Consider the following 16,253-nt stretch of genomic DNA (forward strand, 5'->3'; position numbering starts at 1 on the left):
AACAGCCAGCTGACGCCGGTACATGGTGGGAAATAGTTTGAGGCACTTTGTACATCTGATTCGTTTTTCTGTGCGCTATAACGGTGATAAACGGAAAACTCCTTTCAATCTCTAATCTCGCAGAATCGTGCCCATGTACCATGTGGGTGTGGGTCGGCCCCGCGATCTTTGCCATCGAGCAAACTATGACTAGTTCAGTTCTGAAAGTAGAAGTCTCCATAAGGTGTGTGAGTCACCACCGATGAAAGTTTTAACGCCAGTAAATACAGAGATTCCATTGTGTTTTGTGACTGAAAATGTTCTACAACCAACTAAAGAGTGAGGAAACTAATTTGAAAAGAAGAGAAAAATTGTAGTTTTCCACACAGTGGCACAATAAGAGGTTTTTGCTTAACCTTCTTCCTACTAGCCAGGTTATTAACCTACCATTATATCAACTCTAAATATCTCATAATTTTAACCGAAGCTCCGAATCCATTGCCAAGAAATCAAAAGATCCGGTATCTTTCTATTTTCAGAAACGCATAAATCGAAAGTCTGTTTAAGCAGGATCGAGAAATCTCCTTAAAATAGGAGGTGCACCTAAAAGAAAAAAAAACTGTTATTAGGCCATGGATCAGCAAAGAATCAAAGTAAGATAATGAATAAACAATGTTAGTCTAAAATGTATGAACTGACCGAGTTTTTAAGTATCTATGCTTTCTTGGGCTTGCCACTACTGCGAATTCAGTAACTTCAAATAACATACAATTTTCAAGTTGCCCATTCATTTGCACATATATTATTGAATTGGGGCCTAAATATTTCTCTTATGTAAAAACGATCAGGTTATGTAATAACGCTCTACATTAATAAGATAAAAAGGAAATCTGCACAACATGGCTTGAATAATTGTAGGATTTAATATAGGAAGTTTGACCTTTTCAATGAGTCATAAGACCCGATACCTATTATAAACTAAGTAAATTACTTTGCCATGACAGTGATGATGATGACGGTGATGATAGCTGAAAGAATCGTGTGTGCTCATATTGCATAATTGAGTTTCGAAGCTTATGTCGTCAATAAATATTTTATGTATTTTCTTAATAGCAAAAATTGTGTTCGTAAATTAGTAGATATTTTTTGGTTTTATTGTCCCTTTCTATGAGTTATGGTTCTTAGGAAATTTACGGATTTTCTTCTCATTACATGGGAAAAATTATTCATTATTCCAATTCCGAAAGTATCAAGTGAAACATTTAGTCATGGTAATTAAACATCTAGAGCAATTAATATTTGCCTTATGCTCTTAATGCATATTCCTACACCCATTTGCCATAACCATTTTTAAAGAGCATACGTGGGATGAATAATGTAACACTTTTCCGATATAGACGTCGGATTCGGTTCGAACAACAGGAAATTTCACATATGTACACAAAACTGGATTTTAATCCCATGTTTTTAGATTGAGCACTCATCTAGGCCAGTTCTATCGTTTTACGGCACTGCGATTCGAATTTAAGGCACGTAGAGATAACTAAAAATATATAGGGTGTCCTAAATCCGGTAATCGGAATTTTTTAGGTGTTGTTTTTCACTTGAATCAATTGACATGGTCCCTCTATGTTTGCTGGATTCCTCGATTGAGGTCCTGAGTCTTAGTTTAAGACACTTGTTTCATTTAGAAACAGATTGAAGAGCCCGAAAATAGTACTCCGTATCTAAGAGATATAGCAATTTAAGTAAAATGTTTACTTAATTTTCAGATACCTGCGTGTTTTCAGTGTCCTCCTGCTAATGGCGGATTCGAGTCAAAAAGTCCTGTAAAATGGCCGCCTAGTTATTTGCGTCATAGTTGTCAAAAACTTTACAAAATATCATGAAACAAATAAGGTGAAAAAGTCGGTCATCTTGTCGCATTTTTAGGCTGTCAAAATTCACTCTAAGATACATATTTAATATTTACAAAAATTTTGCCCTAAAGCCACCTCGTATGTGATGTTTTATTTTCTATTTAATCGCTATTGTAAATGCACTTTCGCAACCATCACCCACTCGCCCGTATATTTGCATCCGGCGCAACTACTCGCATTTTAATGACGAAATTAAAACATTTGACAGCATAATAAATACAAAATACATGTGCGGATTACAACAGCGGCCAAAGTAGGCAAATTTCACCCCTACAAGTTCAACAACCCCTTTCTAAGTTAACATCCCTTTTATTTTTCACGAGGATATTCAACAAAAAGTAATTATTATATACTTTGCTAATATCTGTTGCACCTCCACCCCTACCTACCTTCATCCCTGTAAGTGGTACGAACAGGTTTTGTTTGTTTTAATTTTAAAAAGTTGCCGTAATAGATGCAGGCGGTTAACGTGGAATAATAATAACAGGAAATGGGGTTGTTTGCCGGCGTTTGCGGCCGTTACAAGCAGTCGTTAGCAAGTTTTCCGTTAATTCCGCGAGCGGAACTGTGTTGGAGGGATTTGTTCTTGGGGTGGATTGATGAGCCGCTGGACTGATGGGTTATCTCTCTATAAGTTATATTGCAAACTGCAACTATTTACCATGAAAGTTTCGAGTGAGGAAATAGTTGAGTAGATGGATGCTTGCGAAGTTTCGGCGATTTGTTTAAGAATATTCGAGCAGTTCGACTCGATTTAATTGTATATTATGTCTCATCGGTTTAGTTAATTGAGAGGGAAATCGTTTAATTTACAATTCTGCTAACCTAAGGTTAAGGGTTGATTTTTTATTACGTGTTCTTTTCTCCTGAATTTGATTTTTTTTGTAAAAGTCAACAAGGGTAAAATCTGGTCATCATGATGGCGATCGCATATTTTAAAATTTAAATGTGCCAAATTTAGCTTCAGTCTTATATTACTTGAAATTCTGTGAGTTATGGTTATAATGTTAATTAATATGTAGGAATGCTCGTTATTACGTACTTTCGAGGCAAGGATTATCCCTTCTTATTTACCATAAGTTGAACGATCTCAAAAATAGTTTTTTTTTCTATTTGCTACAGCGGCTATGCGTAGTTTAATGAGCGTAAAGATAAGGTCGTGAAAAGCAAAAACGCAGAACTTGGCGATGGCCAAAGACAGATAGGGACCGCGTTGCATTCACAAGACATTTTAGATGAATTGGTTGCGATAAGAGGTATTTTTGTCCCATGTGTTGTTGAAGAGGTACCATGTTCGATTATATCTAATGCATGGCTTAAAAATTGAAAATTCGCGGCGCAAGCCCGCCACTACTAATTAGGTTTTATCCTCTTAGAAGTAGACAATCGAAGCTGCAAATTGAGCAATTTTCAGCTCTATTTGCGCGAATTGCGTAATTGCAGCTCCTTGTGCGGGAAACAAAGGAATTAATTCCTAAACGATTTTAGAGCTTAGTATAGAGGGGTTCAATTCAAAACTACCACTATATAGGATGAAAAGCTCAACTATTTGCTTTTTTTCTGAGAAATGAAATTCTCAATTGAAAATCGACAGACGTGGGTCTCTGTTGGGAGCAGCTGCAGAGCAGATTATGCACACTCGGAAGCCCTAAATTTAAATCCGAATTCGGGATTCTATTTCTATAAAACACGATTCGGTCTTTTTTTTTTGGTTTTGAGGAACTTTTACGCCGACGACGATTAAACGGGATAAGATTGAAATTGATCCGTTTGGGAAACGGTTTTAAAAGAAAGTGTAATAGGATCAAAATTGCTTCGGGAAATCGGGGTAAGGAAGCATTACAGTTTTTTTTAAATAAGAAAATTGAATTGTCTGTTTTGAAATTTCCAGCGGTATTTTTCGATATTACAAATTTATTCCTCATCTAAAATAACCAGCTGTTAAACGAGCGTTCACGACCCGCAAAGATAAATTCTCATGGAGTTTACAGTGGCATTTTGATAACAGCCGGTGGGAGGTGCCCTAAAATAGTTTCCCCATCGATAACGCTAATGAAAATTCAATACGCAATTCCAAAGAAAATTGATAGACAGAAAAGGAAAGTAGCAACACCGTCGTGTAACGATCAACGGCGATGATAAATGGTGCCCAACATAACGGTTTCTCTGCCTCCTCGGCTGAATAATTTTCCCATGGAACTATTACTGCCATAAGGCGTTTATGTCTGTTGTTAGTTGGTAATGACAGAGTTTTTCACGTGTCAGAGAGACTTACGACCTGTGAGTTGAGAGCTGAATGGCCTCTATTTCCCTTTTCAATATTATTTCCCTATTACTACAAAGCTCATTACTCATTCTGACCATATCCAAATTAAAAGCTTAAAAAGGCCGATATTTAGGCGTTTCATTCGTCCCTAATGGAAATCGATAATAATCAACTAGAGTGGTTTTTCTATTGACAAAAGCCTGATTTAGATAGAATCACTTAATGCCATCCAGATATTATGCATTAATGCGTTTCAGAGAGTATAAGTGAAAGTCAATCGTCCGTTTCCTAAGTCCTTATTAGTGCGGCAAACGTGCATTGACCAACGATTTAGATCGTGTACCCAACTTGTGCAAAAACCCATTCGGCAATAAAAATAATTGGCATTCACTTTCGATATTTCTGAAATGTAAATTGTAAAAGCAGCAAGCCACGAGATGTGACATTTGTTAGGCTTAAAAATAATAAGCGAAATGGTATTTTTTCCCCTATTTCGTGAAACACGAACACAGCGGTGAATTAACATATTCTGTTCTATTATGATTTTTTTAATGGTTTTGAACATGTGGTCAGATATAATGACGTTTTCAATAAAATATGCCGATGTATGAAATTAGCATGAAAATATTGGTAAAGTTTGAAGGTCACTTTTTTGCTCTTCATCGCTTTCTGCCTCTTCGAGAATAATACTTTGCAAACTATTTTTGCTCCGCGAACCTAGAATTTCTGGAATTTGGGACGCCCCTAATTTCCTACAGGGTGGAACCTTTAGGCATCCCCTTTCATTAACACAATTAACGACTTGCGAAAAAGCAAAACATCAGACGTCTATCCAAATATCGGTGAAATAATAGATTTCCGATTTCGTAAGCGTTTTCAACATTTTCCCATAGCTCGGAAAAACTTGACGTCATTTTTTTTTTAACTCGCCATTATGCATATTCCGGAGCAGCACTACGTAACATCAAAATATTTACACAATTAACGTGCTTATTACATTAATCGCGGCTCCTAAAGGGGCATTTATTACGAGGAAACGAGGTTGTGGGATAACTTTTTGTTGTGTTTAGAGGGGCTTTTCGCAACGTGGAAAACACAGAATTAAGCATTTGCGTGGGAAAATGCACGAAATAAGCTATTGTTCCTATCTCGGGCCGACGATAAATAACGGCTAAACGCAAATCGCGTTTCACAATTCCTGTCTTTGTTTGCGGACCGAAGACGTAAACCCGAAGGCACGCCTCTGCGTTATAGTTGGAAAATATAAATTAACAATTTTATAGTGGATCAATAAACTCGCCGGGTTTAAACTGATCCCGGAATACTTCACACGGACCGAAAATAAATGTAATGTCTCGTTTCAGGGACATACAAGCTTCCTCGAGTTTTATAGCTAGGCGAGACGTATTTTCGTCGACTTCAAAAATTATTAATAAAGAAAAATTGTTTCATTTGGTCGTAGCATGTGACCCTACTGGGAATCTCAAAAATGAATGCAATACTCGGTGGGCGAAAAGAAAACACAAGAAAGCGGGTAATTCTGACATTGACCATTTTATTTAAATTTCCCGCTTCCAAATTTCCCAATATAGAAAGGTTTTTTCCAATGAAATGATCCTCCGAACTGTGCCAAAATACTATTATCATGGATTTCTATTCTGAGGATAAATTTACTTTTTACCAACTTCTAAAATAAACAAATACGTACAAAAGGAGTCCGTCATGGTCACAGCACGTGACTGCCACTCCATCATTCCGCACACGGAAGAGAAATGTGAAAACGGCATTGGACCAACGACAACGTGACGTTTTTATCTCAAGTTGGCAACCATTATGGTAAATAAGCCACCCTGGTTCCTCCATTGTGCGTGGTTTTCCACTTTTCCCCGATATTGTTTGGCTTATTTTGTCGCGCCCCAGTTTTCGGCAAATAAACCAAAAAGGTTCGTAGACAGTTCGAATCGTCTAGTATTTGAATAAAAAATGCGTATTATGGATTTTTCCCATGTAGTTTTGATATGTTTAAGGAATATATGGGCTGGGTAATGGGGAACGGATAAAAATAAAATATGAAGCGATTTTTTTTGTTAAAGAATACGTGTAGGGAATTGTTAAAGGCGAGGTGTTGACATGGTATCAATATTAAAAATTTTTTTAAATCGAATAGGACTCTGAGGAATTCTTCGTCTTACGACTCTAGTGGCAGTACCGCATGCTATTGTTCTCCTTTCCAAATGAAACAGCAATTAAAGCAACACGTCTGTTTTAATTCCCCGATTTGCACACAAAAGGTCTCATTAGCTACCTTTTTTCTTTGTTGCATACGATGGGTGCTTTAACCAGCGAGATAAACTGCCTTCAATGCAAAATGAGAAATTTGATCCTATATACTGCACCAAAGTGTATGAAAACTAAAGCAGAATTCCCATTTCGGTCATTCCAGGACTGCGCCAAAATTCAAGTTAAATGTCATAAACTTGCCTAGAAATGATTATTTTTTTAAAAGATCGATACACGTAACTGATAAATTTTAGAGTCTGGACAACAGGGATTCGTGTTGGGGTTCGATGATATTCATCGAATCTGGTTTTTTAAGGAAATTTAATGTTTTTTTTTAGTAATTTTGTATTAGTATTTCTCGATTTTCGAAAAACTTTCGTTCTGTTTTAGTCTTGATAGTCAAAATCTATCATCGTACCCATTCGACTGCGCCAAAACGCCGTATTGACGAGCCATTCCCCTGTAGTCGCTCCGCGATAAATCTCCAATATAATAAATTAGCCGTGCGTGAAATATGGACCGAAAATTTCAATAAAGAAATATAACGACCGTTGGGAAAACAACCCCATAAATTAGTTCGCCATTATCGGATAAACAGTTCGTTACTAATGGACCCGATTTGTCAGGCAACGGATAACGAGAAGACAAAACGCTGCTTCTTTTCGATTTATCAACCGGAAAGTTGATGAGGAGTTTCGGGAGTCATTCTTACATTTAGTAATATGGGAGTTTGTTTGAGAATAACGCTGTTAAAGCGAGGAATAACGGACAATACACTTAAACTTTAATAGTCGCAAATGAGACTGCAACCCATCTTTCGAATTGCAGTTTCCGTGTTACGTGTGTTCGTTAATTCGAACATAAAACTAAATTGTTTCAAATCTAAAAAGACACAAGAGCTCTTATAGAGCACTCTAACACCGTCATATTTTATCTCGGGCACGAAAATAGGTGTAAGTACCTGGCATACATCTAATTTTATACGGGCTGGTGTCACAGCCATATGCAAGTGCGACGCTTCGTACCCTATAAAGTCGAGTGATTTGTGTCCGGTCTACTTGCCCTGGCGTTTTATAAGCGATTCCATGAAATAATGGACTTAAAAAGACGATAATGTGTCGTTTATTTTAAAGAACACCGGCGAGATTTCAATTTTAAAGTGTCACGATGTAGGTGAAAACTAAGGGGGGCTTGCACGCATAAAAGTGTTGCGAACAAGATGAGTTCGTTTTGACGGACTTATACGTATATGTATAGGGTGCCCCAAAAACAATAGCAAACTTACCTTACAAAAAGTTACTTGTTCTCATTATACAGGGTGTGAAAGTATTTTTTTTCATTTTGTAAAATGTGGATAAATCCTATAGTTTTTGATTTACAGACTTGAAACTGATCGTAAAGTGGTTTTTAGGTGCGATAAATTGAGTTACGTACTGTATTTAACGAAATCAATAATATTCTTAACTAAACTAAGAGCCTTTCCTGCACCTTGAAAATGACAAACAATCACAACCTGCGAAATTTGCTTTATTGTAGACCACCTTATATAAGGTGTGCAATCGACGCCGTCGACGAGACCGCGATATAGAGTATAAACAGTAACAAAAACGTTAAACAACCAAGTCAATAACCCTGTAGATTTTATCTAATTTTTTATCATTTCTTGACCTCTGTTTTGGAGGTACACCGCGATTCTGTCGCTGCTTTTTTGCTCGAATACTATTCGAATAACGAATAGGCGCAGTCGATAGAATCGCTCAGTGGTTTAAACCTAGGTATTGAAGGGCGCAATTTCCCAAACTGTAAATAATCTTCGGCATTTTTAAATATCATTCCTGACACAGTCCATTGGGTCCCATATTTGCAACTCAGCCCATTAGTCCAATCAATGGCACTGCAAATCGCTTTAAAATGAACACAAAAACCTCTTTTAAAGCCCCTTAAGCTTATTCTTCGAACACGGGAAAGACTGCATGTGTAATCAGCAAGACATAAGCGTTTTTCTCTGGTGGGCATTACTACTGATCCTTGGTACACAATGCATTTAAATATAAACGAGCTCTACGTGCCTCTTTGAAAAACAGAGGATTACCGAAACGGTGAGTGGTTAATTTCACCAAATTAAAACCTCGAGGAAAGCAGAATCTCTTATTTAGACAGCACTACGTCAGAAATGGAAAATTTTAACTAAACTTTTCAAAACTTCTAAAGTAGGAAAGTTTTCCCCGGATTTCCGACGTCCACGGAGTTTTAGCTTCAAAACGACGCCATTTCCCGGTGATTTGATGCCGGCGATTCAAACTTACGAGCATATGTCACGATTTCCACTCGGTTCTAGTGAATAACCCTTGACCTTAGATCAAGCTATGCGTAACTGCCGAGAATCACTTTAATTGAACGCATTACACCTGAGATTACACAGGAAGTGACTGTCAGTATTGAAATGAGCTAACTGGATCTAGCATACACTCGAGTATACGCTGTAGGTTTCCTCTAATCGGTTTGCGAAGCACAAAAGACTAAGTCGACCAGAAATCGAATGGGAGATGAGTTTTTGTTAGATTATTGTTGATGGTTGTTGGCAGCGTTAATTAAAATCGAGATTAAAATGGGAAAGTCAGGGGAAATCGACATTCTTGATGTTTTGAGTGTTTTTGGCGTAGTCTGTAGGATGCTCTAACGGTTAAAACTTTAAGCCGCGTAAAGACGGAACAAATGTTCGATTTTCCAGACTTTAATCAAGCTTTAAAATTTTTTAGAGGTCGATTTTCGCCAATCGCTGCCAGCTGAATCACCGCGAACCTTCCCAATCTTTCTATATGGGGTGTCCGCAACTTTGTCCCAGCCTAATCGACCTCGTACATTTTCTGATTACCGAACTCTTCATGATTGAGCTTCAGTGAGGGACGCCTTGCAAATTTGAAGACTCCCGAGTGTTTTCATGTTGCTCCACCATTAATAATTTTAACAGCAATTAAAGTTAATTTCCATTAACCAGAAATATAGGTTAATCACTGCACCGTTGCCATTGCGGTCAACTGATAAGATTATTTCGGGGACATAAAATGTAAACTTCCATAGATATGTAAGTTGTGCATTCGCATTTCGTTGGTTCAAACGCGGGGATAACCTAACGGAGCGCCCCCTGCGACTGTAAATTAAAACACTCTACGCTGCAGATAATGTAGTTTGCATGTGTTTCTTGTTGAAATTTATGCAAAGCCCTATTTTTGTTACACAGGTAGGTATATCAGGAAAATCTATATTTTGCTAGAGTTATGTATTTAAAAAATTTTCAACTATAATTTTAAAATATTAGTTTCCGTACGCTCACGTGACTATAAGAGAAAATATTAAAAATGGTAAGAATGAAAAAATTAAAGGGGACGTAGACGGAAATCTTAATAGAAATTTAGTAAAAACTCGGAACCCATGGTGGCTCAGTTCGCCAAGGGACCCTCAATATCCGATGCGCAAACAGAGCGTTTACAGGTACTTCTGAATCGAATTTTTACGGTATATTGCCACCGGGAAGATAAACAGGTTATCCCAGAATGAGGGAGTCAACGTTTAATCACATATTCCTTGGTTAAAAATATATCGGTTCTGGTGATATACTTATATAAGAACTTGTCTCCTTCTGGAGATACAGCCTGTCAAAGTCTCACTTTTTTTTAAGTTTTGCAGATAGGTCGAAAATCGCTATATGAATTACAACGAAATTTATTAAATTTCTACTAGCAATGCTCAGAACGTTAGATAGGCAAACGAAATAATATCCCTTTTTAGTGGCCACCTAAGTCGCCAGATCTAACTCTTTGCGATTTTTCCATTTGGGGTACGCTAAAATCCCGTGTATGTGTGTTCTTATTCAAAACAAAGACCACCTCAGAAATCGAATTTTTCAAGCAGCTGATGAAATGCACAATGATCCAATGATGTTGCGAAAAATGAGGTATCATTTTCTTGAACGCGTTAATCTCTGTGTTCGAGAACGGGGTGGTCAGGTTGAGCACTTATCAAATGAATTGTTTATTGAAATGTATGCTTTTATTTCCTTCTGAAGGCTATGCGTTCACTGACTTTGTCAACAATGAGTTGAGCTGGTGACGGCGTTTTTGTCAATTACACAACAATGGCATAGCATTCATTGTAGCTTGTTTTGCAGAAATCGAAATGAAAAATTCCATTTTTTTCATCTAATCGAGGTTTCAATTCAAAATTCAATAAGAGATAAAAAAAGACACGTAACAGACCGGGAATTTGATTTAAAAAACAACACTCTTCGTGCGCGAATAAAAAAGTTCTGGTTTATTTAACATGCGACCTTCTAGCAATTGACCACTACCCCTCATGGTTTTAGAACAATAACCACCGTCGAAGGTGCTCCGAGAAGCAGAAAGACTGCACTAAATTTCATTACACTCCATATAGTCATTTTCGACGTATCTACAAGACCCAAAAAAGTGAGACTTTAGAAAGTTTTATCTCCAAGAGACAATTTCGTATATAACGTAATGAATATTTTGGACCAAGGAATATGTGGTTAGGCGTTGACCCTCTCATTCTGGAACACCCTGTATTTCTGACCACATAGACAACATGTCTCAGGCTCACACCGATCACCACATCAAGCATTTGTATAAGAAGCCAGTGTTACGTTATGAACTGTGGCAACCCTTATAACGTCAATCTTTTCTTCACAAGCTCCATATTCTCTTCTACTATTAATAAACCCACAATCGTTGAACTGCCAAGGCACAAGTCCTCGCATTGATGCAGGCTCATTCCAAATGGCTTATCATGCGACCTAAAATTCTCAATTCCCTTCAGGGAGCTTGCGGCATGCGCTTGCAGACCTCAGTCTGTGTTAAATTCCTAAACCACAATAACGTCGGCCACCTACTCAAATTTCAATGCAAGCCACGCTACGGGAGCTGAAAAAGTTCTGAGCTGGTTTTCGGCATTTGCTTGCCCTGCAGCATTAGATATTCAAAATACATATTGAAATCAGTTAGCAAGTCGACTAATGTCTGCACGAGAGTTAGAAACCGTCTAGCTCCGCATGCGCCCTCATGGTAAATTCCTGGAACCTGAGAAATCCAAGAGATAGATCTTCATCTACGTCCGCATCTGCTCTCCCTAGAAGTACTGGGTTGGTCCAAAAAGAAGTGGGTCACCACGGTCTGGCTACTTCTTTGCGTCACCGGCACAGGTCAAAAACCCAGAAATTGATAGCGATGTTTGAGGGTTCTTGGGGTGCAATCTAGGGCAGATTCGAATCGACTCCCGGTTTCATCTACAGGGTGGTCCAACAGAGGTTGAAATTCTCGAGAGCGACAGCGATACTACACTTGCGGCAATGAGTTTTATTCAATTTGAAGAACAAACAAACGCACCGGGTAGTCTCACAGGCAACACCCGCGCTGGCTCACATTTGACTCTATGAATAATCCGCGAATAATTAAGCTTTCTTTGAGCCCGAACCGTCGTCGGTTTGACCAAACAAAGTCGCCCCCATAATGAGTTTCGCTTTTGCCTTAGCGGAACAATCCGAAACGCTTCAAAGAAACGTTTCTGGCATCCCTTTTCAATTTTATCCTCGACTTCTTTTCTTTCGTGGCGCACGGCGATACAAACAAACCGTACATTCGTTCTGCCATCGGTGCAGACTTTCAAGGATCTGATATTCAAATTATAAAGAGAACCAACTGTCTCGCACGTCGGAACACGAGCAATTGACATTATAAATGAGGAATTTTAGAGCGGTGAGAACCAAAGCAATAAAGGGTAATAGCTCCAGGTTTAGGTAATAAAAATGCTTCTAATGCATAGTGACTTGTTTGGGTGATGGGACAAACAAGGTGAAGTGCCTTGAGGCCTCTGTGACTCATAATCGCGGTCGTATTACGTGCTGGTGCCCCGGGGGATCTCTCGGCTTTAGCGTCGATCGTATCAGCGGAATTTTTCACCCCCAACCAGAAATCCGAGAACAAAGTGTCTGGTCACGTCGTTAATTACCATACTTGCATGAATGGCTGCGAGTGATACTACATCACATTCGGACATAATTCACCGTTAAAAACCTCCTTTTTGCAGCACACACGCCAAAGAGGAAATCTTCTTTTCCGACCTCCGATAAATTCTTCTCGACCATGGTTTAGTGGGTCATCTGTCTGGGGAAAAGAGCACAGACGCCTTTTCGGTAACTGTACTCTGATGCACTTGTACGGTGGATGTGTTCTTCGTGGCACAGTTGCATAACACTCAGGAAAAGCTGGTTTTTATTGCCGCAGAAGAATAAATATCGGGAAGTGAGATTTGGGGCTATTTTTACGTAACAGCCTGCTTTGAGTTGGTGCCAAAACGAATTTTGTTTATGCCTTGAGGAAGTTGAGCGGAAAATTGGGTTGTTTTTGTTGACGGGAGGCCTTGTAACTTCGTCTCCGCTTATGTTTGAAGCAGCGGATTTACATTCTGCCCATTGACTGCAATATCAACATAATTTAGATATGTCGCTGGTGCGGTAAATAGTGAATATACATGGGGGCCCAGAAACCGCCCCAGATGCTTCGTCAGCTTTAAGCGGTGCATTCACCACCGTGTCCAGATATCTCTAACGTTTTTGCCACATTACTTCCATCAAGATAGTCGACAGATTGACAAATTCTCAGAATAATGCCGTGCCCCGTTACTGAACGCGCAGAGCTAAGTCACAGTTTTAAGGGCAATCCAATGTTTATCTAGTCCCGAAGTGTTATTTGTCTATTTCGATCAACACATTTTCACACTGTACCACAATGTTTGCTTCAAAATAATCGCTTCATCCATTTTTAGCACCGGCTTACAATCGATTTTATTGCAAATGCAAATATTGGCAAAATTTTTCGTTCAAACATACCCGGGGTGCGAATTACCGGTAACAAATTGAGACCCATTGTGCCTATATATTTCATCGAAACCATGATCGATTAATCTATTATTGATACTCGTCCGAACCCTATCAGAGATTTATTTTCGCATAGGTCGGACACGTGTCCTAATCCAGAAACGTGATAATATTGATTTGACCGGACCTTTTATAAGCTTGCCCCTGTCTATATTTAAAAAGACTTTGTGATCCTTGCTCGTCTTGTTAGCGCCTCGTCGCTAATGACCAATCAAATTGACGCAACAGAAATTATCGCATAAATAGGACAGTGTTTACTTCGAAAAACTAGTATAGCGCATTTGTCCGGAAGCTGAGCGCTCTCAAAGCGACGAAAAAATGTGTTTTTAGGGTGGTTTTTGGTGCTGCATCAAACATGTTGAGGGGGAAGAGTTTCGACACGTTTTTGGACGATTTTCGGATCAAGACGAAGAAAAGGGTAAGGAACATTTGCATGCATTTAACAGCCATAATTCTCGTTAGTGGAACGAGGCTATAAATCAATTAACTCCCGATAATAAAATCACCAATTAAATTTCAGCCGCTCAGTTAACCTAATTTAGCCTTAAACAAACGCGACCTGTTCGCGCTAATAGATTAATTAAATCTGTAGATTTTAACTAAACCATATTGATTGCATTAAGGCCAGCATTGTTCGAACACTCTTTGGTGTTAGACCATCGAAGTGCCTCATCAGCTAATTGCGTGTTTTTGACTCTCGGCCAATAAACAACAATTTAAAAGCACGTTAGACAATGGAGAAAATTACGACAGCAGATGCTTAATGCTAATTACGCACTCGACGAACGGGCAGCAAAGTCTAGAAACTTCAATGATCAGTGATTCGTTGCATTTTGTTTAAATATTTATTTTGCGTTAACAAGGCCTGGTTAGTTACTGTCTAACGCTCTTTTACTAATTAGACTGGATGTAATGATAGCGGGACAAGATTCGAGCATGCACCGTGGACATGAAAACTGCTTTTAGTTGCTGTTTTTGTCAGTGTCAGTATGGGTTTATACATATTTTCATGTAATGATAATTTGTTTTAATAATAGTCCTCCAAACAATGGCTCCAGTTAATAATAATCAGCGCGGGACAGAGAGGGTGCAAATTTTAATTTAAAATATTAACAATTTGCGGGAAAGTTCTCCTTTTTTGTGCATAATTCGCAGTCAACAGGGTGTCCCGCATTGCAATTGGCATTGTTACTGTTGCGAAGTCTTCCTTCCAAGCGGAACACTCTGTAGATTAATCCGGAGTCTAGGAGCACCCAAGTTGCGACTTTCATGGGCGGCTTCAGCAGTTTGGGGTTCGAAGCGTAGAAGTTGGCCTTCTTTGTGGTTCCTCTGGTATATTTTACCCATTTCACTAATGCGAAGAGCGGACGAGCACCATCGACATCCCATTCCTGCTCCCGAAAACTCCGAGTGTTTTCACTCCACTACTCCGGTAATTTGAAGACTAATGTAACGCCCGAGCGCCGGGATCATCAGCCTCAAGATCCCGGCATTGTCCTCCCAACAAGATATTTCATATTTTAATTAAACTTTATCCACATAACATCTGCAACGTTAAAAATGAAATTTCCATGTTTGTCGTTCAAAACTGCGGTCTGGAACCGGGAAATTAACCCCTTCATCCAAAACTGTGACGTGTGTTAATTTCGCCTGTAGATGGTTACCGCTAAAGTTTCGTTAGCCATGTCGGTTTTGCCTGCTCTTGAATGAGTTCTCTGGGAACTAAATTTATCTCCTTCCCGCCTTGGGCGGGGCCCGTTTGCCTTATTCAATATTGTTTTCTATCGAAACCCGAACAAGACAACCGTGAAAACTAATTAGTTGTCTTGCCGTAATGAAGCCAGTTAATTTGTGAGAGTTTCGCGACATAGTTCACATAAAACACAATCGGGAGAGCAAAAAGTCTCGTTAATGAATGAATGACTTCGCTTAAACGCAAACGAATACAATGAGATCGAAAATGCTACTTAATTAAAGGAAAATCTTGCGGAAAAAACCAGGCGCAAAGCCGTTTCCATTTATTGATTCGAAGCTGCAAGAATTTAACGGCAATTATACACTTAGATTGACCTTCGTAATGTATGTTGCAGACTGTAAGTCGCCGCTGATTGCATGTTCCAGACCACTTTTCCAACTATGTATATTAAATCGATTTACATCAACCCATATAGCGTGAGATTCAGTTCGGCGTTTAAAAGTTTCAAGCCGTAAATCAGGAACGAACTTTCCATTAGATTTTTGTGTGATGCACGAGCAGATTTCCTAATTGCGCCCTCGGCAAATAAAAGACCTGTTATATAGTATATTACGTTTTATCCAGCTATTTATGCAGGAAAATCTTGTTATAACCCCAAAGTTTGCATGCAAGAATAGGTTTTAATGTCTCGCGTATGTGGAACAACGTTGTTTGAGAATTCGCGGGCCGTTATACCGGGAGGCCCGAAAGCAAAATGCCACACTTGCGTCGAAAAATGATTGTGATTTGCTCTCAAAGTGTTTCGGAAGTGCTTCCCGAAGGCGCGAAATGAATCGAAGGGCATCACAAAAATCGCCATTCTGTCGAAATCCGAATGTATAGGGTGTCCCTAAAAGGTCTGTACAAAATTGTACCACGGATTTCTGAGGCGAAAACCTGACGATTTAACCCAGTTTTCCTATATATTTTATGAAAAAAAGGTATCTTGGTACAAGTCCGTATGGGCGTTACCTCTTCAGATGTTTGAAGTTTAAATTTCACTGAATGCTGCGAACATTAAAATACATATTTATTCGTAATGGAAACCGAAAAAAAATCAAAACATTTAATTCATCTTTAATTCTTATCACGTTTTTTAAAACCACTTGTTTTTACTGGGCTACA

General features: G+C 38.8%; 1 protein-coding gene across 5 annotated transcripts in view; it reads left to right on the forward strand.

Annotated features, from left to right (window-relative positions):
• The window catches only part of RapGAP1 (Rap GTPase activating protein 1), an 85,177-nt gene that overhangs the window by 56,535 nt on the left and 12,389 nt on the right, over positions 1-16,253 (forward strand). Inside the window, exon 1 of one of the 5 annotated variants that reach the window (XM_066392121.1) lies at positions 13,660-13,811. The exons of the other annotated variants lie outside the window; for them this stretch is intronic. Within the exon in view, the coding sequence (XP_066248218.1) occupies positions 13,749-13,811 (63 nt within the window). The 5' untranslated portion in view covers positions 13,660-13,748. Of the gene's footprint in view, positions 1-13,659; positions 13,812-16,253 lie in introns of those variants that run through there. 5 annotated transcript variants of the gene reach the window in all.

Source organism: Euwallacea similis, chromosome 1, assembly GCF_039881205.1.
Source record: "Euwallacea similis isolate ESF13 chromosome 1, ESF131.1, whole genome shotgun sequence".
In the NCBI taxonomy this organism is placed as follows: domain Eukaryota; kingdom Metazoa; phylum Arthropoda; class Insecta; order Coleoptera; family Curculionidae; genus Euwallacea; species Euwallacea similis.